This window comes from Hyperolius riggenbachi, chromosome 10 (assembly GCF_040937935.1).
Source record: "Hyperolius riggenbachi isolate aHypRig1 chromosome 10, aHypRig1.pri, whole genome shotgun sequence".
NCBI lineage: Eukaryota > Metazoa > Chordata > Amphibia > Anura > Hyperoliidae > Hyperolius > Hyperolius riggenbachi.
Genome location: NC_090655.1, coordinates 117919861 through 117942473, shown reverse-complemented (window position 1 = coordinate 117942473; position 22613 = coordinate 117919861). Strand labels below are relative to the sequence as shown.

General features: G+C 43.4%; 1 protein-coding gene across 1 annotated transcript in view; it reads right to left on the bottom strand.

The window, feature by feature from the left end:
* The window catches only part of MICU1 (mitochondrial calcium uptake 1), a 379328-nt gene that overhangs the window by 136778 nt on the left and 219937 nt on the right, over positions 1 to 22613 (bottom strand). The window contains exon 8 of the mRNA XM_068257773.1: positions 16335 to 16532. Within this exon, the coding sequence (XP_068113874.1) occupies positions 16335 to 16532 (198 nt within the window). The remainder of the gene's footprint in view (positions 1 to 16334; positions 16533 to 22613) is intronic.

Sequence of the window (22613 nt, the reverse complement as noted above, 5' to 3'; positions counted from 1 at the left end):
TTAGACATTATGCTGGGTAAAGTTTGATTTCTGTTTTATTTCCTTTTATTTTGATAAGCAAATGTCTTGCAGAGTGTCTGTCATTTTTACTTTTGTTTTTGTAAATATTATATTTTTGTATACATTCTTCCTGCATTGGTTAACCTTTTGGAAAATTAAATCTTTATTTAATAAGTTGTGTTGTGTTTACTAAGTAGAAAATTGACATCTGGTAGAGAGAAACTGCAGAGTATTGTGTTACAGGGCCGTATCATATGCTCGGTCGTTCTAATGCAGGTACGTCAAACTGGTCCTACGAGGGCCGAGATCCTCATACATTTTTGATACAGTTCAAATGAATTGGTGGGTCTGAATCAGGAAAGGTGTGGTCCATCAGGTAGAACACATTTCTCTCTTTCTTGGTCCATCCCAAACACTGGCATGGATCTGGCCCTCCAGGCTTGGAGTTCGACACATGTTCTAGTGCTACCTGTGCTGCATTGCAGTGTGTGTGTGTGTGTGTGTGTGTGTGTGTGTGTGTGTGTGTGTGTGTGTGTGTGTGTGTGTTTCCCATAATTTTGGCCTAAAACCCGTGGCTAACCCAAGATGAACACCGGCCTGAGTGTGTGTAGCTCAACACTAGTGCATTAATTTGTCATATTTGCCATAGACAGGGACAGATCTCCTTTCAGCACACAACTCTGTGTGTATGGTGTCTAGCAGGTTCGTTTGCTGATGACTGCTAGTGGTGGCTGAGTCTTGTAAGGTGTGGTTGAGGGTGACAGTCTTGTTTTATCTTAAAAAAGGCTGCTCCTCTTCTCTATTTGGTCAAAAACCATCAGGACCTGTCTCTGCAGGCTTGCCGTGGGGGCAAGTTCCTGACAATCATGTTCTCTGATGAAGTGGTCCTGCAGGCAGCGACATGCACAAGATGCACTGTTGACAGTGTTTCTATGTTCTTTCATACACCATCTTCTAATAACTGTTCGATAAATGTATACTTATAGAAAATATGTGGTGATGCGTATGAATCAAACAAGGATCAAACATTTATCTGATCAGCAGGCGCCTATCAGCCAATCAGGTGCAATAGTATACACCCTATTGCACCCGATTGGCTTACAGGCATCTGTTGATCAGATAAAGGTAGCAATGTGCAAGCTGGGAGTGTGTATTTGCTTTTCGTGTGTGTTGCAATCAGCATTCAGTTTAGAGACAATGGGCCATATGCAATTCACTTTTTCACCTGAATTTTCTCCTAGGTGATATTTTTAACTTGTCAATATAATGCCTTTTAAGCCACCAGAAAGCTAGAAAATACTCAAAGTAATTTTTATATTACTTTTTCACCTACTTTTTGGTACTTTTTTAGTTAAAAAGTGATGGAAAACTATTTTAAATTGAAGATGAAAAATTATCTCCTAGGAGAAAACACAGGTGAAAAAGTGAATTGCATATAGGCCAGTGAGGGCAATCCCCCTGCTAGTGAGAGGTCCAGGGCTCACCTGTATTTTCCTCTGGGTATCGCATGGTAGTTTATGGGTCCCGGTCTGTGGCAGATTCCGGGACCCCTGACTGTCCTGTGAACCAGTTTTTTGTGGTTTTAAAAGAATCAAACAATCAACATAATAAAAGTTATTGATTTTAATGATTTATTGTTCACTATTGTGTCCTAAAAAATATTTTGCAACAGCTGTCTCTCTAAAATCATTGCTAAGTATACTGCATTGGTAGGTTTGACTGAAGTGTTGTTGCTTTTAGTAATGGCCTGTGTGCCAGGATATGAGAATTACAGTATTCAGTGGATTAATGATGGTGTGTAGAGAGTGTAAAAGCCATTAACAGACAAGAACGTAAGACTAATTCTCAATCGTTATGTATCCCTGCGGCCTTGTTTTGCTGCAATAATGTATTGCTCCAACAGGAATGTACATTGTATCAGTGTTACTGCTACAAGAACAAAGGTCTTAGACAATGACAAATGAAAATACAACACTTTAAAACCCAAGAACAAGTCCTCGGAGCCATTTAAAAAAGTTCTACTATAAAACTGAGGGGTGACATTTTCAAAGATTGTCAGTATTATTCATGAAGGCTCCTAAATGGACTCTTCAGGAAGATAAATATAAAAACTTTTACTACGTCGCTTGCCTCCAAATTTTGAAGAAGTTATCGGTATATTTAAATGGCTGGGGACCACGGAATTGGGAATCTATGCTGCATCTGTGGCTCTCCATCTCTGATGTGCTGTAGATTCTACGCTGCGGCATTCCACAGTCCCGAGCCAATCACTGCTCCCTGACGCCTTACAGACTCAAAAAAGGGTTCTGGTCCTTGAAGGGCCAGAACCTTACTGTCTAAAAAGAGTTACAGGAAGTTAGAGGGTTATGGAGGCCTACATATTTCACTTTAAACAATGCAAATTGCCTAGCTATCCTGCTGATCATCTACCTCAAATACATTATAGCCATAGACCCTAAACAAGCATGCAGATCAGATATTTAACTGGATTTGCCGCATGCTTGCTTCAGGTGTGTGCCTCAAACGCTACTGATGCATGAAAGATCAGCATGATGCCAAGCAACTGGCATTTTTATAAGGAAATAAATATAGCAGTCTCCATATCCCTCTCAGTTCAGGTTTACTTTAAAGGGACTCCGAGCAGTGCAGAAACTATGGAAAGATGCATATCATTTTAAAGCTCTCTTTCTCCTCTTTCCAATAATATATATATATAAACCGCCGCCCTACACCTTTTAGTTTTCGCTATTTTCGCGATCGAAATTGCCGCGGCTTCGATCGCGAAAATAGAGAAAACTAAAAGGCGTAGGGTGACGATTTAGGTGTCGTCAGAAAGAGGAGAAAGAGAGCTTTAAAATGATATCCATCTTTTCATAGTTACATTGTATTACACAGGGCGACTTTTTCCTAAAGTCAGCAGCTCCATTCTGCAGAATGGAGCTAGTGAATTTAGGAAAAAGTCGCCCTGTGTAAAACAATGTAACTTTAGGATGGATATCATTTTAAAGCTCTCTTTCTCCTCTTCCTCACAACACCTAAATCGTCACCCTACGCCTTTTAGTTTTCTCTATTTTCGCAATAGAAGTCGCGGCCGCAGCAATTTCGATCGCAAAAATAGCGAAAACTAAAAGGCGTAGAGCGGCGGTTTATACATCATTGGAAAGAGGAGAAAGAGAGCTTTAAAATTATATGCATCTTTCCATAGTTTTTGCACTGCTCGGAGTCCCTTTAATGGAAAAAAATATCCTATTTTTAACTTCAGAGACAGATCTTTCATTTTTACAGTTTACTTCTTCGCCCATTTCTGATGTTGGTAGGCTTAAACCACATCCAGTGCGAATGGAGAACTACCATAAGGGGTTTACATCCTGGACTGCTAGGGTTGTGGACATCACCTACAATTCAGGGAAGGAGAAAGACTGTGACTATGTGACTGTGCCTTCTCAGAACAGAAAAGGGTATTTAGAGTATGGACTTATTACTAAATGGCACTGTAATATCTCAGGAGGGGGGGGGGGGGGGGGGGGAGTTTGAAGCTGGTAGGCTCACTTACATACATAAAGCATACTGATTCTCCCATCAGGTGCTTTACCCAGTTGCTGCTGCAGCTTATGCAAGGCTCCCAGTGCACAGGCATGAGGTTCTAGGAGCTACAAAGCTTTGAGATCAGCCGTGATCTGTAGGTAAGCCATTCTTAGCTTAGTGTTAGTGACTGCATACTTAGTGTTATTGTGTTATTACAACAGTTTGAAGAGTAGGGTAGGAAATGAGGCTTCATGCTTTGTGTAAGTACGGTTCAGTGCAGTGAGCCAACAAGGAAAAAAAAGACAGCCGATAGCTCATGTAATCTACTTATAGGAGCAAAATCAATATGTGTGCATTGTTGATCAGGGGCTGTCTTTAAACCTTACGTGCAGAAGACTTTAAAACTGTATTCATCTTTCAAGCCTTGCCTCGACTCTGACCAAGACTTAATGCACTTAGCCAAAATCATAAATGTTCAGTCCCATCCATTCAGAGCCTCAAACTGTTACAGTTAATTTCTGAGTATTGGTTTTATCATCAAATTTATACATTTCTTACATATATAAAATGTGTGAAATAAAAATAAATGCATCTTAGATCAAAGATATATCTGTTTTTAAAACATTCTTCACAGAAAATATTCAGTCTTGCAGTGAGAAATCAGAACCTTCTATCCAAATGCATCAATAAAAAGATCATTATGTGACTGAAAGTTTGCTTAAAAGCCCAAAACATACATTTGTTGAAAGCAGGGAAATACAAAATAGCATTACCGGTTTACTATTTTTCATGGCCCTCAAATTATTTTTTATTTAACAAATTATATATTCAATAACTTTTACTAGTGTTATGCAAGCATTTTTTTAATGTCATGCAATTAAACTTCTGTCTTTTTAAATTTGTAGCAAATGCAAAAACTAAGAGGAAGTTTTACTTCTCAACAATATACTACTTGTACAGTCCCTTGGTGTATAGAACACCTCTAAATCCCCATCTTCATTTATGAGTCATTTGCTGCAGACAGTGGAAAGTAGACTGTAAGCACCTTGAAATGAGGAAGTTGCATTCATTTATTAATGGATTAATTTAAACATAGTCAGGCCACTAACTGTCCCTCAGAGCTCACAATCTAATCCCTACTATGATCACTTAATGCCTCATCACGCACGCCATTTTGTAGGAGAACCAATTATCTTCTCACTATGGGTCTGATGCACTAACCAGCAGTAATAATGCCGTGTGGAGACAGCCCACTGCAATAATACCAGTACTACCGGCAGCAGGGTACTGCACATTACACTATAAGTACTTAAGTAAAGCTACGTTCTATGTAATGCACATTACGCAATTAGTATTACCCATGTTATGTTGCACCACTCGCGTTACTCAAGTACCCTGAGACACCTTGATAGCGTATCTTGTAGTACACACTGCTAGCCGTAGTACCAGTAATATTACTGGTACTACTATTAATGGTTAGTGGATCAGGACCTATGTTTTTGGGATGAGGGAGTAAACAAGAGGGCCCAGAAAAGTGAAGCAGATCATTTGGGCGTGAACTCACTGCCGCATTGTGCCTGACCTGAGCGCTGCCATAGACATAATGTTATGTGTATGGAGCGCAACGGGATTTAGTGTAATTCAGGTGCTGGGGATAGCCTGACCCCAAATTACTTCTCCCTCCGAGTTACGATGACTTGGAGGGGGAAGAGTATTTAACGCTGCCAAGAATGTCAGTGGCAGCAGGGTAAGCCATCATTCGACTCATCCTGCGCCAACTAACCGGGTGATGAGTACATACATACTCCCAGAAAAGACCATGTAAGCACTGGTAGAACAAAATAGTGTCCAAGCCAAGAATTAAGCCAAGGACTAGTGCTTCAATGCCACCATGTGCTTACTTTCTTGTTTGTTTTAATATCTGACATTGCAAGTAGCTGTCCTGGAGATCTTTTTGTTCTCTTAAAGGAATACTATCAATACCCACGTGTTCTAAAATGACAGTGTGCAAATAATGTCTAAGTAGCTGTGTAAACATTTTTCCTACTTTTCATGTTAAATATCAGAGCTAAAAGCTGTAATTTATTGAGGGTAGGATTTAGCTATATTGGGACAAATCAATTGCAGAAGGGGTGTCTGCTTCAATGCACAGCCAGAGTTGCATATCAGACTACAAAAAGCAAATATCAAACATCAAACTCTGAAAGCAAAAACAGTATGAAAAGCTGTGACAATTAGTTACATTTCCTCTGCTCTCTTCAGACACTTCAGTCAGAAACACAGGACACAGGAGCTGCAGCTGTTGGGAGCTCTCTGTCACACACAGAGTTACACATAGAGTTAACTGATCAAGTGTGAGGGGAATTTCCCCTCTCCTCATGGCTCAGTCAGCTGTCAGTTTGAAAGTATTTTGATAACAGTAAACAAAGAAGTTGCTACTAAAATGTATACACCAGTACTTAGCAGCACTTCCCAAACAATTCCTGTGTCAATTGAAAAAAATATGTGAATCGATAGTATTCCTTTAACTACAGTAAAATTCATTCTTACCACTTTCATTTAGTATAAAGCTTATAAAAAACAATCTTATTTCTATCAGTTGACCCTTACATTTCATAAAAGTGGAGAAGCACCCAAGATGAAATATATTAAAAAATTAAAAATAGTGAAGTGGCTTACCTCAAAGGATGTCACCCTTACAGTACGGGAAAAAAACGTTGAAGAGCACAAGGCAACACGTTTCGTGAGCCCAAATGTCTCTTCATCAGGCCAACAATCTGCAGAGTGCATCACATCTGCAAACATCCACAGATTTTCGGCCTGATGAAGTGAGAGGTTTGGGCTCACAAAAGGCGTTGCCCTGTGCTATTAAACATTTTTTCCTGTACTGTAAATGTGTCATCCTTTGAGGTAAGTGACCTCCCTTTTTTTATAAATTTTATCTTCTTGGGCGCCTCTCCACTTTTGTTTCTTTATACCCGCTCCTGAGGGGTGACTTCCTCGAGCCTCCGGCTCTGGGTCCTATCTTTCAGAGAGCGACCGACGTACAGGCTCCACCAGTACCCACCCGGACACAGTTATTCTTCACAAGCGCTGGTTGGATGGTTGTCCAGATTAGCAACCCACCTTTGTGAGTATTACGGCCTTTCAATTGCTTAACCCTCCAAAACTTCGTCAAACATACCACACCTGTGTTTTTTTTAAGGTTTACCCTAACCAACACTTACCTTTCATACATTTTGTAAGTCTGTACAATCAAGATTTTATGGTGTATGGCCACAACAGGACTAAAGACCAGATCCTCACCTGAATATTTTGTTAACGTGCCCCTGAACCGAGACAAAAAAAAGAAATGAATAAAGTCCATGGTTGGCCAGATTACCTCTTCCTGAGTGTCATGGTGCCACTGATTGTCCTTGTAGTCCCCCTAGTTCCCTGACCACTGTCCTATTCATATTAAATGGGTTCTTCTAGTTGTATAATAAAACTAGTTCCCCCAATCGGTAGCGTGCATTTGAGATCCGTGCAGGTTCAGTTACAAACTGTACAAGCACAACTTCCTTTCACTATGCAGGCGCAGTTTGATACTCGCACATACACAGTTTAGAAATTCCCCTGCTCCACAGGAAGGAACTTCTGGGAGGCTGCGGAGATAAGAGGGACAGGAATTGAGAAGGGGGAGAGGACACCAAGCTGAGGTAATCTGGCTCACCATGGGCTTCATTCAACAGGTTTTCCCATATTCAGATGCACTTTAAGGAATTTATGACAAAGGGAAAAATACCTCGCCAGCGATAAATATGATAGTAATGGCTTTATTAACACAAGGGCTGATTTCCAAAAACAAGTGTCAAGAAAACCTATGCAAAAGTGGAACATCTGCTTGGAGCAGCCCATCAGGTTCCTGCTGTAAAATGAAGCAAGGATCCTGGCTGGATGCTCTGAGCGACTGCTCCCTCCACATGTACTCTAGTTCTCTAGATATGTATGCGCCTGTCTTTGTAAATACATCCATCCCACTGTTATTTATATACTATTCTCCCAAAGTGTCTGACTGCCATATTTTATGCTGCTTCATCTACACAAGGAGAGGAAGATGGAAACTGCTGCTCTGAGTTTGGCACTGCAGTCTTGAGCCTACATTGCAGTGCTGTGAATTTAGGAGGGAAATTAATTCAGCCCTCTGGCAGTTTTCGCCATCTTAATGAACAATTAAAGTGGTTATGTAAAGATGTGAATTCTGAATTGTGTGTAAGGGCACTGGTAAAATAATCTACAGCCGCTAGCTTTGCTCACGCTCTCAGCCACCCTTCAAACTAAATGGTCTGCGTGCTTTAAATGCAGATTCTCTTATGGGCCTCTGGGCTGTGCAGCTTTTACTAGGACTTAGAATGCACGGATCAAACTGAGTAATGATATTTTGGAAGACTTTCAAGACTGCAGGACTTTTGCATTCCTTTTAACTTCTTTTTTAAGCTGGAACATTTTGAAAAGGTGAAACATCCATAATGTAAAAACTTATATTCAGTAATAAAGCATTCCCAGGTCACTATTCATCTGATAACTTTCTCCATAATATTAATAAGTTAGGCTCTTGAAGAAGATATTAGATGAATGGGAGTGTGCCTACTGCTTCAGTAACTGGTCACCTGTATGGGTTTTCATGTATTAAAGGACTACTGTAGGGTGAAAATGAGTTGAACTTACCCAGGGCTTCTAACCGATGCTCTGGGGCCCCGCCTATGGTCCCCTTCTGGAATTTCCGACTTTAAAGTTGGAAAACCACTGTGCCTGCACGGCTGTGCCCTTGCTCCCGCTGACATCCACAGGAGCATACTATGCAGGCACAGACCATACTGGGCCTGCACAAAACACTCCTGGTGACGTCAGCGGGAGCGTGGTTGCGTAGGCGCAGTAATTTTCTGACTTTAAAGTCGAAAATTCCAGAAGTCAACCGGAGGCGGGGTCCGAAGCATCAGTAAGTGGCTGCGTGGGCACAAGATGTCAGCGCGGGACCATTATGAAGTCCCGGGTAAGTTCAACTTTTTCCCCCTTCCCCCCTACAGTACTCCTTTAAGATATTAACAGTCACTAACTAAATGTTAGTATGGCAACAAAACATGTAAATGCATTTATTGCAATTCTTACAGCACCCTGGGTGTACTAACATGGCATCACATAGGTAAAGGTAGTCCCCGACTTACAAAGGCGACTTAATTACGAACGACCCACCAATACGAACTGCCTGAAAATGTAAAATCTGATTATGTGGGAACAAGTCAAAACATTTTATTAAAAAAGTTTGAGGAAATTAATTTAAAAAAATGCAAAGAAAAAATGGTTTTTAACCACTTGCCGACCACCCACTGCACAGAGGCGGCCGGCAAGTGGATCCCGCAAGGACCGCCGCCTCTGTACGGGCATGGGCGGAGCGATCGCGTCATCCGTGACGCGATACTCCACCAGCCATTTAGCCTCCAGCTCGCCGGCCACTTAGCAGCGCCGGCGAGCGGAGGAATATATAAAATCAGCCAATCAATGTGTATAAGGCACTTTGTTAGGTAAACAAAGTGCCTTATACATGCTTCCTCCTCGCCTCGTGGTCTCTTTGTTCCAGAGACCACCAGCGAGGAGGAAGCCATTGTAAGTACACACTACACATTGCTTTTTTTTTGCCCACAGCCCCCCTGATCTCCCACCCCAGCCTTCAGACTCCCCCCCCCCCCGATCACCCCAGCAGACCCCTGTCAGCACCCTTGCACCCCTCTAAACCCCCCCCACCTGTCACTAACTAGCGACGCTATCCCCTGCATTAGGTCCCTAACTGCCTCCTAATCACCCCTGATCCCCCCCTACCTTTAGATCACCCCCAGACCCCATCCCAGACTACCCCCCTGTATACTGTATACATCTGTATACAGCTAGCTTACCCCCTGATCCCCCTCTGATCACCTGTCTATCACCTGTCCATCACCCCTCAGCACCCTCACCCATCAGAGCAGACCCTAACTTCCCCGCGGGGGCAACCGATCACCTGCCCAGACCCTCGATTGCCCTCAGACCCCCCTCCTGATTACATCCCCTGCGCATTGTTTACATCTGTCCTCCCCAGCAATCACTAACTGATCTTCAATCAGTAACCCCCTGTGTCTGCCGCTCATCAGATCAAGACTCAGTCTGCCCTGTGCGGGCTCCTGATCAACCCCCCACCCCCTCAAATCGCCCTCAGACCCCCCCTAATCACCGTCCGTGTGCATTGTATTTGACTGTGCTGTGATTGTATTCGATTGTGCTGCAATTGTATTTGATTGTCCCGTGATCTGCTTCGATTGTCCCGTGATTGTTTGATTGCCTCTGAGACCCCACTTCTGCCACCCCCAACCCCACCCTCCCCCCACCACATCCAACCACCACCTTCCGAGTGCATCAGATTTGCTTGTGCTGTGATTGGATTCGATTGTGCTGTAATTGTATTTGATTGTCCCGTGATCGGCTTTGTTTTTCCCGTGATTGTTTGATTGCCTCTGAGACCCCACTTCCCGCCACCCCCAACCCCACCCTCTCCCCCACCACCTCCAACCACCACCTTCCGAGTGCATCAGATTTGCTTGTGCTGTAATTGTATTTGATTGTCCCGTGATCGGCTTTGATTGTCCCGTGATCTGCTTCGATTGTCCCGTGATTGTTTGATTGCCTCTGAGACCCCACTTCTGCCACCCCCAACCCCACCCTCCCCCCACCACATCCAACCACCACCTTCCGAGTGCATCAGATTTGCTTGTGCTGTGATTGGATTCGATTGTGCTGTAATTGTATTTGATTGTCCCGTGATCGGCTTTGTTTTTCCCGTGATTGTTTGATTGCCTCTGAGACCCCACTTCCCGCCACCCCCAACCCCACCCTCTCCCCCACCACCTCCAACCACCACCTTCCGAGTGCATCAGATTTGCTTGTGCTGTAATTGTATTTGATTGTCCCGTGATCGGCTTTGATTGTCCCGTGATCGGCTTTGATTGTTCCGTGATTGTTTGCTTGCCTCTGAGACTCCACTTCCCACCACCCCCAACCCCACCCTCCCCCCCACCACCTCCAACCACCACCTTCCGAGTGCATCAGATTTGCTTGTGCTGTGATTGGATTCGATTATGCTGTAATTGTATTTGATTGTCCTGTGATTGTTTGATTGCCTCTGAGACCCCACTCGCCACCACCCCCAATACCTCTCAAATACTCCCTTTTGCTAGGTAGGTGCTCTTTTTTTCTGGGTAGTCTCGGAGGAAAACCCCATAAATTTAGCAGTCCACAATGGCAAGAAGGGGGATTTCCGATGAGGAGGTATACAGGTACATGGACCCAGGGCCGGCGCTACCATAGAGGCAAAGGAGGAAGCTGCCCCAGAGCTTGTAGGGGCCCCCAGTGGCTACAAGAGGAAAAAAATTCAAATCGGCCTTATAGTTTTTGAGAAAATCGATTTTAAAGTTTCAAAGGAAAAAAATACACATTAAAAACCTGCCGACTTTAATGGTTGATAGCAAATCCACCTTAAATGATAGAAACCCTAAATTTGCAGGATATGTTATGGAGATCATTAGAAATAAGAGGAAAAAACAATTTTTCAAAAAGACCTTATAGTTTTTGAGAAAATCGATTTTAAAGTTTCGAAGGAAAAAAGTATACTTTTAAATGGGGTAAATGTCACTTTTAGTAGCAAACCTAACGGTAGTGTAATTTTACATGCATCAAACGAAAGCGCAATAAATTTCCTGACGGGGTTTCCAGGGGGTCTATACGCAGCTGCAGCGCTTTGGCCAGGGATCGCTATACAGCCGCAATATGGCTGTATGAAGATCCCTGGCATTTTTTCTATTTTGCCAATTTTTTTATGTTTAGAGTGTGGGAATTAAAAAAAAAATTATGTGGGGTCCCCCCTCCTGAAACTTTTTAACCCCTTGTCCCCCATGCAGGCTGAGATAGCCAGAATGTGGAGCTCCGACAGATTGGGACTTCACACCCTGACTATACCAGCTGCAAAAAAGGTCCCCTAATGCCAATTTTTGTTGCGGGGTATATGTTGGGGGGGGGGGGGGCAGGTTTATTTTGCCCTGGAGCCCCATTGTTGCTTAAACCGGCCCTGCATGGACCAGTCAGATGAGAGCGTTTGGGAAGACTCAGCCGACGAATCATCCGGGTCCGAATTTGAACCTGTGGAAAGCAGTGGTTCTCTGACCGAAAGTGATGACGAGGTTTTGGTCCCAGCTAGAGCCAGGCGTACCAGACCCCATGCCGTTAGACTGCAGGTGGCGCAGGATCCGCCTCAAGGGCAGCAGGGTGGTGCTAGCGCTGATGAGAGTTTTCTTGGTGAGGCAGGCACCAGCAGCGCAGCATCTCCTGGACTTAGTACCAGTACTTCCGTAGACCCTGGTGAAGTGGTGAGCGCCAGCATGGAAGTTGAAACTGGTACGGTGGCACGTGCAGTAGTAACCCCGTCGCAGCCACCAAGAAGAAGACGGGCCCGTCATTGAAAAGCCCCTTGTCGTCCACGAATATAATGTCAACATGGGAGGGGTGGACTTCAATGACCAGAGGTTAGCGCCCTATTTAATTTCCCGGAAAACAAGACGCTGGTATAAGAAAGTGTCTTTTTATCTGATTCAATTGGCAGTTTACAACAGCTTTGTTCTCTACAGTAAGGCTGGGAGAACTGGATCTTTCCTTCAATTTTAGGAACAGATCGTTCTGGACCTCCTGTATCCTGTCTCTCTCCTGAGGTTATCACTGTCATTGATGTGGAGGAAGATCTGCCATTGATGTGGAGCAAGGTATGTTTGCCATTCATTTTTCCTTTCAGCCCAGAGTGCATAACCCGTATACCCAATATAAGGAGTATAGCAGAAACTCCTAATACTGGCCCATACATTTTTTTTTTTTACAAAGTGTCATTTTCCGTTAACTTGTGACAAAAAATAAAATTTTCAATGACCTCACCATTCCCCTCATGGAATACCTTGTTGTGTATTCTTTCCAAAATGGGGTCATTTGTGGGGTTTGTCAACTGTCCTGGCAAGTGGGCGGGGTGCTAAATTTTGAGCACCCCTGTAAAGCCTAAAGGTACTCATTGGACTCTGGGCCCCTTAGCGCAGTGAGGGTGCAAAAAAGTGCCACACATGTGGTATCGCCGTACTCAGGAGAAGTGGTATAATGTATTTTGAGGTGTATTTTTACATATACCCATGCTGGCTGGGAGAATTACCTCTGTAAATGACAATCTTTTGATTTTTTTACACACAATTGTCCATTTACAGAGATATTTCTCCCATCCAGCATGGGTATGTGTAAAAATACACCCCAAAACACATTGTACTACTTCTCCCGAGCACGGCGATACCACGTGTGGCACTTTTTTGCACCCTAACTGCGCTAAGGGGCCCAAAGTCCAATGAGTACCTTTAGGATTTCACAGGTCCTTTTGCGGCATTTGGTTTTCAGACTACTCCTCACGGTTTAGGGCCCCTAAAATGCCAGGGCAGTATAGGAACCCCACAAATTACCCCATTTTAGAAAGAAGACATACCAAGGTACTCTGTTAGGAGTATGGCGAGTTCATAGAAGATTTTATTTTTTGTCACAAGTTAGCGGAAATTGATTTGTATTTTTTTTTCAAAGTGTCATTTTCCGCTAATTTGTGACAAAAAATAAAATCTTCTATTAACTCACCACAGTCCTAACAGAATACCTTGGGGTGTCTTCTTTCTAAAATGGGGTCATTTGTGGGGTTCCTATACTGCTCTGGCATTTTAGGGGCCCTAAACCGTGAGGAGTAGTCTGGAAATCAAATGCCCCAAAATGACCTGTGAAATCCTAAAGGTACTCATTGGACTCTGGGCCCCTTAGCACAGTTAGGGTGCAAAAAAGTGCCACACATGTGGTATTGCCGTACTCAGAAGAAGTAGTATAATGTGTTTTGGGGTGTATTTTTACACATACCCATGAGGGATGGGAGAAATATCACTGTAAATGGACAATTGTGTGTAAAAAAATCAAAATATTGTCTTTTACAGAGGTATTTCTCCCACCCAGCATGGGTATGTGTAAAAATACACCCCAAAACACATTAGTACAAAGCTATGCAAAGATTGATAACATACCGCTTCCACCAGCATCAATCAGCCAAAAAATGGACAAGTCCGACCAATATTCAATATATATTCCGATGGACCAAATATTCTTATCAAATTTAACCTATTAAAACCATCCAACAACCTAAAAAAAACAACTAATACTAGCGAGCCTTCTTTTAGGGGAAGGAACATCCCAGCATTTTTAAAACGAAACAAAAATAGCAGACATTTTTTTTTTTCTTTCTTTTAAATCCATGCCCGATTACTACAGTTCTTCCCAAGATATTCCCAAGATAAAGCGGTGGAAGCAGCAGCTGTTTTTGGCTCACTGCCTAAACTGCCGCACTTTTCTATAGACTTGAATATAATACGCTGCTAAACTGTGCTTTCATGTTATCGTGCAGGTCTGACAACAGAAGACCCTGAGGGCTGTCAGACTGTAACTGCACATACACTTTCCTAATTGGCCATAAGAGCCTTCAGTTAATAGGTTTCTTCAAACTTCAATAAACCTGCTTAACCCTCCTAGCGGTATGGACAGAAATGTCCGTTCAAAAAAACATGCTGTGAACAGTATAAACATGCATACACATCAATACTCTCCTGCACTGTATACTAGACCCTTGCTTGACACATTTTGGCAAGTTACAGGAAAAAAAAAAGTTTTAAAAATAAATTTTATCACTGTTTGCACAGAAATCCTGGGGAAATTGAACGCTGGGAAGGTTAAGTATAATGCTGGTCACACACAGGGCAATCTCTGTGAGTGCTCTTATGCTGACCACTCAGATTACGATTTAATCATTTACTGAAATGATCAGTTCGCTAAAGTGATCACATGCAAAACTGAACTGCCCTCTAAGCATGGAGGAGCCATTTTAAGTCTGTTTCTTCATTACACCAATCACTATAGTGAATAGGCACAACACACACAAAACACATATGTAGTTCAAAGGCTTAACTAGATTGAGAAAAATGTACATAGATTAAACAGGTGCACACACGATGTACATATATTCGTAAGACTGCATAGTGTCAGGTTAGCATTAGGCATCTTTTACATAGGAGGTTGAAGGCCAGAAATGATAGGAAGACTGTCTCCACAATGGGGTTAACCCAGCCAGCAATAAAAACTGACACTGGTTTTACCCCTTTCACACTCTGTCCGAAACTGAAAAAAAGAATGTTTTGGGTCAAGTTGGGTTTTAAGATTTCAGTTTCCCACTACTGAGGGCTAAACACCAAACTGCAAATTACAGGACAAAGAAGACGTTATCACTATATTCTGAATACAATGATCAATGACAAATTAATAAGGTAGAAGTCTTTTCTAATTTCATTTTCAATTTCTCAAAATGCCACTTTTGTTAATCAGAGTTTGATTTTTCAGTAAAAAAGACTACCTGTCTCATTAAGATTTACAGTTGTTCAGAAGAAAGACTTTATCACAGAATACTGAGAACAAGCTTGCAATTTAATGAGGCTAGCCTTAATAATAAAGAGAAATGCAAAACACAACCCAGGATAAAAGATAAAACTTTTTCTAGTTGGAAAGTGACCTGGATTGCAAATGCTGAAGTATTTAACCACTTCAGCCAGCAGGTGATTTCACCTTCAGGACGGAAGCAATTTTCCCGTCAGCGCTCCTACCATTTATTCGCCTATAACTTTATCACTACTCATCACACGTAAATGACCTATATCTTTAACATTTTTTTTCGCCACAAATTAAGCTTTTCGTGGAGGATACTGGTTTTCAGTAATTACTCACTATTTTCTATGCATTTTATAGGCAAATACAAAAAATGAAAAGAAAAAACACACTATTTCTCCAATTCCATTCCCTATGGTTTTAAAATAAGCAATGCTAGTATAAATAAAACCCACCTATTTTATTTCCCCATTAGTCTTGGCTATCACAACATTTAAATGATGCCCGTAGTGTGTGTGTTCCATCAACTGTAAGTCCTTATGTACAAAAATAACAGTAATATACCCTCCTGACATACACATTTAAAAAAAAGCTGAGTCCCTAAAGCTATTTATGGATTTTTTTTGTTTTTTTTCCAATCTGTTTGCTTGGTAACTGGGGTGGGGGGAGGGGGCTTTGGAAGGGATTAATTATATACATTTTTTAAATTAAAAAAAAAATGTGGTGTGTAACGTAACTTTTCACCACTAGATGGCGCTAGAAACACTCCCTGGATTACCAGAAAGTGTTTTGTCTTTTTTTTTTTTTTACTTTCATTCACATTCTTACTTATGAATGGCCATGGCCCCTGATCAGGGTCCTGTCAATTTATTACAGGCACTGCGATTAGTTCGGGGAAGCTTTGCTTCCCTTCCCCAACAACCGACACAGAAATACCGCCACTCGTAGCGGTCAGGTGTGCACGCATAAATAATATTCAGTTTGCCTTTAGCAGAGCCTATCTGGATGAGAATACTGGCAGTACCAGTATCTACTTATAAGTGCAATTAATAAAAGGGGCAGGACAGATGAACAATGTTGTATGGAGACGACACCATAGATTTCCCTGATACACCATAGAGCAAGGAAGATAGAAACAAAGATAAGGATCACAGGTATCTTTCATAGAGTGATGGGTATCATCTTTAAATCTCTATCCCGAAGTTAATTGTGACTTTTGATGAATAAGCAAACAAAGTAAAAGTATTTAAAGGACTGACCTCAAGTTTTAGTACATCATGCTGGAGTTTCCGCTGAAACTCCAAGAAGCTGCTGATTGTTAGTTTTCCTTTTAGATCAGCACCAAAGAAATAGGTGGTGAGAGCAGAGCTGAATCCAGTCTTAAGAGTGTTCCCGGTAGTGGAGCGATCTCTATGGCGCATGCCCATGCTGGTCTGGGAGCGGATGATGCTTTGAACCTACACAAGAAGATATCAGTTTAGAATTATTTGCATCTTGTTGACCATATCTATTAAAAACTAAGATAAAAATTTTGCTTGGTTTTATGTAAAGAAGTAAAGAACTCCACTAAAACTATGTACATGTTTATTTAGAGGACACCTGACTAAGGCAGTAGTTCAGGCTTACACACCAGATTTTTAGAGGCAGATGCTCAAGATCATTCATCCCCTCCTTTCCCCAGGGCAACTCTGTCAACCCTGCTCTATTGTCCCTCCTCTGCCCTCCGACACAACAGATGTGTTGCTAGCCTGTAGACTTGCAAAGCATCTGTATACCACTTGGCCACCAAACTGCCATCCAAGGGATTGAGTTATTCTGTGTGCGTTCGCCCCTTAAGTGTAGATGTTTTCCTAATTGTTTAAAAACCTTTGTACTTTATGTAACTTGAGGTGAGTACAAAAGGAAACAACGGGTTCACTAGACTCTCCCGATGGGCGGTCTTTAGCCGATCCATTGAGCGGATCGTTCAGAAACAGCCTTATCAGTCCTCCAACAGCGCGTACACACGTGCATACTGTCAGCTAAAGACCGCCCAGCTGGAGGGTCCGGTGGACCCGTAGTTTCCTTTTGCAGTGCGTGTGTACGCACCTTTGTTGGTGCAATACCTGCCTTAGGATTTCAAAGATCAGCACTGCACTAAATTCTATCTCAAATGCATACCTCGGATTACAAATCAGGCAGAGATTATATTTAAAGTTTCACATTAGCATATGTACAGATTCTCGTCAGATTGACAATTCAAACTATGCCTGATTAAATACTGATAACAATACCTTGTTTAGAGATACCTGAAGTTTTACAGATGCTACAGATGAAGATGGCAGTTTTCTAAAGAGGAAACATTCTTCCTAAAGAGTAAGGGGCATTTCTAAAAGTTTAATGCGTAAGTGAAGAGACATGTGATATACGATATAGGTAAACATAAGTACAGGTGGTACTAATCCTACTAAGAAATTGTGTGATGTCCCTTTCTATTTTCATGCACTGCAAATGTTAAACTAGCGTTGCCGTCTATTCAAAGCCCGATGTCCTGAAAAGTTGATAAAAAAACACTTATCTGGCTGAAGAAACCATGCTGATAACAATGCAGAGAGAAAACGGTTCAAAAGTTTAGTACTGCTGTTGTTTAGCAGCTGAATGAAGCTAATTTTAAATCACACTGTCATGGCTGCTGTTTAAAATGTTATCTTAAAAATGCAGCCCTTAAAGGAAAGCAGAGATAAGAATGCTGAATAAAAGTAAATAACTATTCATCTGCATAAAATTGCTGAGATGAGGACTGCATCCTCCATTTATTTATTGTATTTATAAAGCGCCAATATATTACGCAACGCTGACTTTTCCCCCACCAACTGCCTCGAAGTCATTTGTAAAGTGTCCGGACCAGGCTTCGACCCTCCCCTGGTTCGCCAACCTTGCCCCGGAAGTAGTAGTCCACAATAGCTGCAGAGCCTGTGCAGTTTGCATGGTTGCCAGCGCCTGCGCAAGTCCTCTGCTGCAGTGTCCGTGCTCCTGGAACTTCTCATGACATTGTGAGGGTTTCTGAACTGTGCAGGTGCACATGCAGCCATGTGGACTATGAAGGTGCGACGGCTATAATGGACTAAAACTTCCCGAGCAAGGTGCGGGGCAACTTTATGCAGATAAACAGGTATTTACTTTTATTCAGCATTCTTGCCCAGGCTATCTTTTAAGCTAAAAAATCAATAATTTAAGGCTCAGAATCTATTTTAACTTTAAGTTTGCTTAAATATGAACCTTCCTGGCGGTAAGCCCGAGCTAAACTCGGGCTATGTCACGCAGGAGGATTTCTCAGGCCCTGCTGGGCCGATTTGAATAATTTATTTTTTGCAACACGCAGCTAGCACTTTGCTAGCTGCGTGTGCACTCCAATCGCTGCCGCTTGCCGCGCCACCCCCCCCCCCCCCCGACCACGTGTGCTGCCTGGCCAATCAGTGCCAGGCAGCACTGAGGGGTGGATCGGGACTCCCTTTGATGGGGGAAGCTATTCAGGAAAGCAAGTACCACACTGCACAAATCAGTCTTCATATGACTCTAGAGCACAGTGCAGCGACAGGGTCATATGCATAGCAACGCCATAGCTGGGCAGGGAGTATATCACTGGAATTCCCGTCGGCCAACGAATACGCCCCACGCTGCTCTCCCATCGTGCACACTTTCTGTGTCGCCCATTGACTTGCATTGCTCCATACCGTAGGCACGGACCATGTGGTAAAATGCTGCAGGCTTTACGTCGGCATTGCAGCAATTTGGATACTTCCGATGCGCCGCATTGCAAAAACTGTGTAAGTCTGCATAAACTTGTATGGCCCTTGCGGCTGGGAAGCTGCAGGGAAATGCAGCATGCAAGGGGCCTCATGGGAAAATGAAAGTAAACCTCTTGACCAGAAAAAAAAAAAAGAAAAAAGAAAAAGGATTCATAGAACTTACAATAGTGTGCTAAAATCAATTAAAGCAGAGCGAAAATTCTACATGTGGTTCCACTTTCCTGAAAGATCTATGAAGGAAGTGGTTCACTTCTAAAAATGCTTTCCAGGCTGTTGTGTTGATCCCCAGAATCAGTATGCAAGTCAGGAGTACTATGTCCACTGGTTACATACCAGTTCCGGCAATATAGCTCAGGAACTACAAGGAGAAAAAGGATCAGCCTCACAATCAAGATGGCAGCTTTCATAGTCCCCTTGGTCCTTATTTCCTTTATGGACTATTAACCATATCCTATTGGAACTTGGTCTAGAAAGCTTGGCTTTTCGTAAAAGAGAACTTATTCTATGGCATTATAGGAAGCACTGAACCCTAGAAAATGTAAATGGCAACTATGCAGAGAACTCACGTTGTATGTGTTTGCAGATGACTGCATCTGAAAGCCTTCCATTGGTATACACAGTCTATTAGCAGTTGAAATGATCTGGAAAATGGAGCTCTCTTGTGGGTGTATTGATGACTGAATGTCTATCAAACACTACAGTATTTGATTTAGAGTTACTAATGCAGTAATTGTGTTATTCGTGATATTTTTGTCAATAGAAATGTCAACTGCCATCAAAAGATCCTTCCCCACTGGGAATACAGCATCAATCATCATTGGTAACAAATAAATGAATAGATGTACTGTAAGCACACAGCATTTAGGAGCAGTCAGAGAGCATCTACACTGTAGTATGGTGGTGACTTTAGCAAAGTAAATATCCAGCTCAAACATGAGGAAGACTTTTTTTGAATTTGGAACTAGTACTATAGAAAAAAAGCACAGTTAAAGAGATTTGACAAACAAGTACTTTATGTACACAGCATCTAAGGCCTCTTTCACATTAGACAACGCGTGCAGGAGCAGTTTCCTGCACGTGTTGAATAGGCTGCTGCGTGTCGTCGGGAATCTGCTGTGCGATGCTAAGTAGCGGCGGTAGTCAGTAATTAACCCGACGGGAAACCGCTGATTCCAGACGATAAAATGCTCCCGGGTGTGTCGTACCGCAACGCATCGAAACGCAGCATCAGGTGTGAAAGGTAAAATGAAAGTCTATGGACTTTCATTTTACCTTGGTCAACGCAAAGTTTCGACTTTGCGTTGAAACGCTGAAAAAGGGCTGTAGTGTGAAAAAGCCCTAAGAGCAGTCAGAAAGCATCTACATTGTAGCCTGGTAGTGATTCCAGCAAGGTAAATATCCAACTGAAACAGAAGGAAGATCTTTTGAATTTAAAACTAGTACCACAGAAAAATAGCACTTGTACCCCTTAAAACTAGTACCAGCAGAAAAAAAAATTGTACCCCTTTAAGAACTCCCCCCCCCCCCCCCCACCCAAAATAGTAAAGGTATTAAAGGAGTGATACATCCACAACTATCAAACATATGACTTCTTGAGTCTATTCCTAGCAATGCAGCAATGCACAGTGGTATACTTTACCTGTATTACCACCCACCAGCAATGTATGGGGGTGCATGACCTACACCGAGGCTGGACAATTGTCTGCACACGTCTCCTCTGGCAGCACTAAAGGTAAAATATACAACAACACTATTCCCAAGAGCCAGATCAATGCACAAAGCTCAGATTCAGTACTAGGGATGTGTTATGATGATGTCATGCTATACTTCCTGTAATGACAGAGCACACAGTAGGAAGGCACATGCCTCCGCCGGGGATCGATGGCCGGGGATTTAGCCTCCAGCTCGCCAGCCACTTAGCAGCGCCGGCGGGCGGAGGAAGGAAGAAATCCACCGATCCATTTGTAGAATAGGCTTTGTAATGTATACAAAGCCTATTATACAGGCTGCCTCCTGCCCTGGTGGTCCCAGTGTCACACTGATTTCCCCCCCCCCCTGCCCCCTGATCGCCCACAGCACCCCTCAGACCCCCCCCCCCCTGCCCACCCCCCAGACCCCTGTTTGCACCCAATCACCCCCCTAATCACCCATCAATCACTAGCTGTCACTATCTGTCGACACTATTTTTTTAAACTGCCCCCTGCTTCCTCCTGATCACCCCCCCCACCCCTCAGATTCTCCCCAGACCCCCCCCCCCGTGTACTGTATGCCTCTATCCCCCCTGATCACCTGTCAATCACCCATCAATCACCCCCTGTCACTGCCACCCATCAATCAGCCCCTAACCTCCCCCTTGCAGGCAATCTGATCACCCACCCACACCAACAGATCGCCTGCAGATCCGACGTCAGATCACCTCCCAAATGCATTGTTTACATCTGTTCTCTACCCTAAACACCCACTAATTATCCATCAATCACCCCCTATCACCACCTGTCACTGTTACCCTTCAGATCAGACCCTAATCTGCCCCTTGCAGGCACCCAATCACCCGCCTACACGCTCAGACTGCCCTCAGACCTCCCCTTATCAATTCGCTAGTGCATTATTTACATCTTTTCTTACCTGTAATAACCCACTGATCACCCATCAATCACCCCCTGTCACTGCCACCCATCAATCACCCGCTGTCACTGCCACCCATCAATCAGCCCCTAACCTGCCCCTTGCGGGCAATCTGATCATCCACCCACACCAAAAGATCGCCCGCAGATCCGACGTCAGATCACCTCCCAAGTGCAGTGTTTACATCTGTTCTCTACCCTAAACACCCACTAATTACCCATCAATCACCCATCAATCACCCAGTATCACCACCTGTCACTGTTACCCATCAGATCAGACCCTAATCTGCCCCTTGCGGGCACCCAATCACCCGCCTACACGCTCAGATTGCCCTCAGATTCCCCCCCTTATCAATTTGCCAGTGCAATATTTATATCTGTTCTTCCCTGTAATAACCCACTGATCACCTGTCAATCACCTGTCAATCACCCATTAATCACCCCCTGTCACTGCCACCCATCAATCAGCCCCTAACCTGCCCCTTGCGGGCAATCTGATCACCCACCCACACCAATAGATCGCCCGCAGATCCGACGTCAGATCACCTCCCAAGTTCAGTGTTTACATCTGTTCTCTGCCCTAAACACCCACTAATTTCCCATCAATCACCCCCTGTCACTGCTACCCATCAGATTAGACCCCTATCTGCCCCTAGGGCACTCAATCAATCGCCCACACCCTCAGACCCCAGCCCTGATCACCTCGCCAGTGCATTGCTTGCATCTATTCCCCCCACTAATCAGACCTTGAGACACCCATCAATCACCTCCTGTCACCCCCTAGCACACCTACCCATCAGATCAGGCCCTAATTTGCCCCGTGTGGGCTCCTGATCACTCGGCCAAACCCTCAGATCCCCCTCAGACCCCCTTCCGATCACCTCCCCAGTGCATTGATTGCATCTATTTTCCCCTCTAACCACCCCCTGAGACACCCATCAATCACCTCCTGTCACCCCCCTAGCACTCCTATCCATCAGATCAGGCCCAATACAACCTGTCATCTAAAAGGCCATCCTGCTTATGACCGGTTCCACAAAATTCGCCCCCTCATAGACCACCTGTCATCAAAATTTGCAGATGCCTATACCCCTGAACAGTCATTTTGAGTCATTTGGTTTCCAGA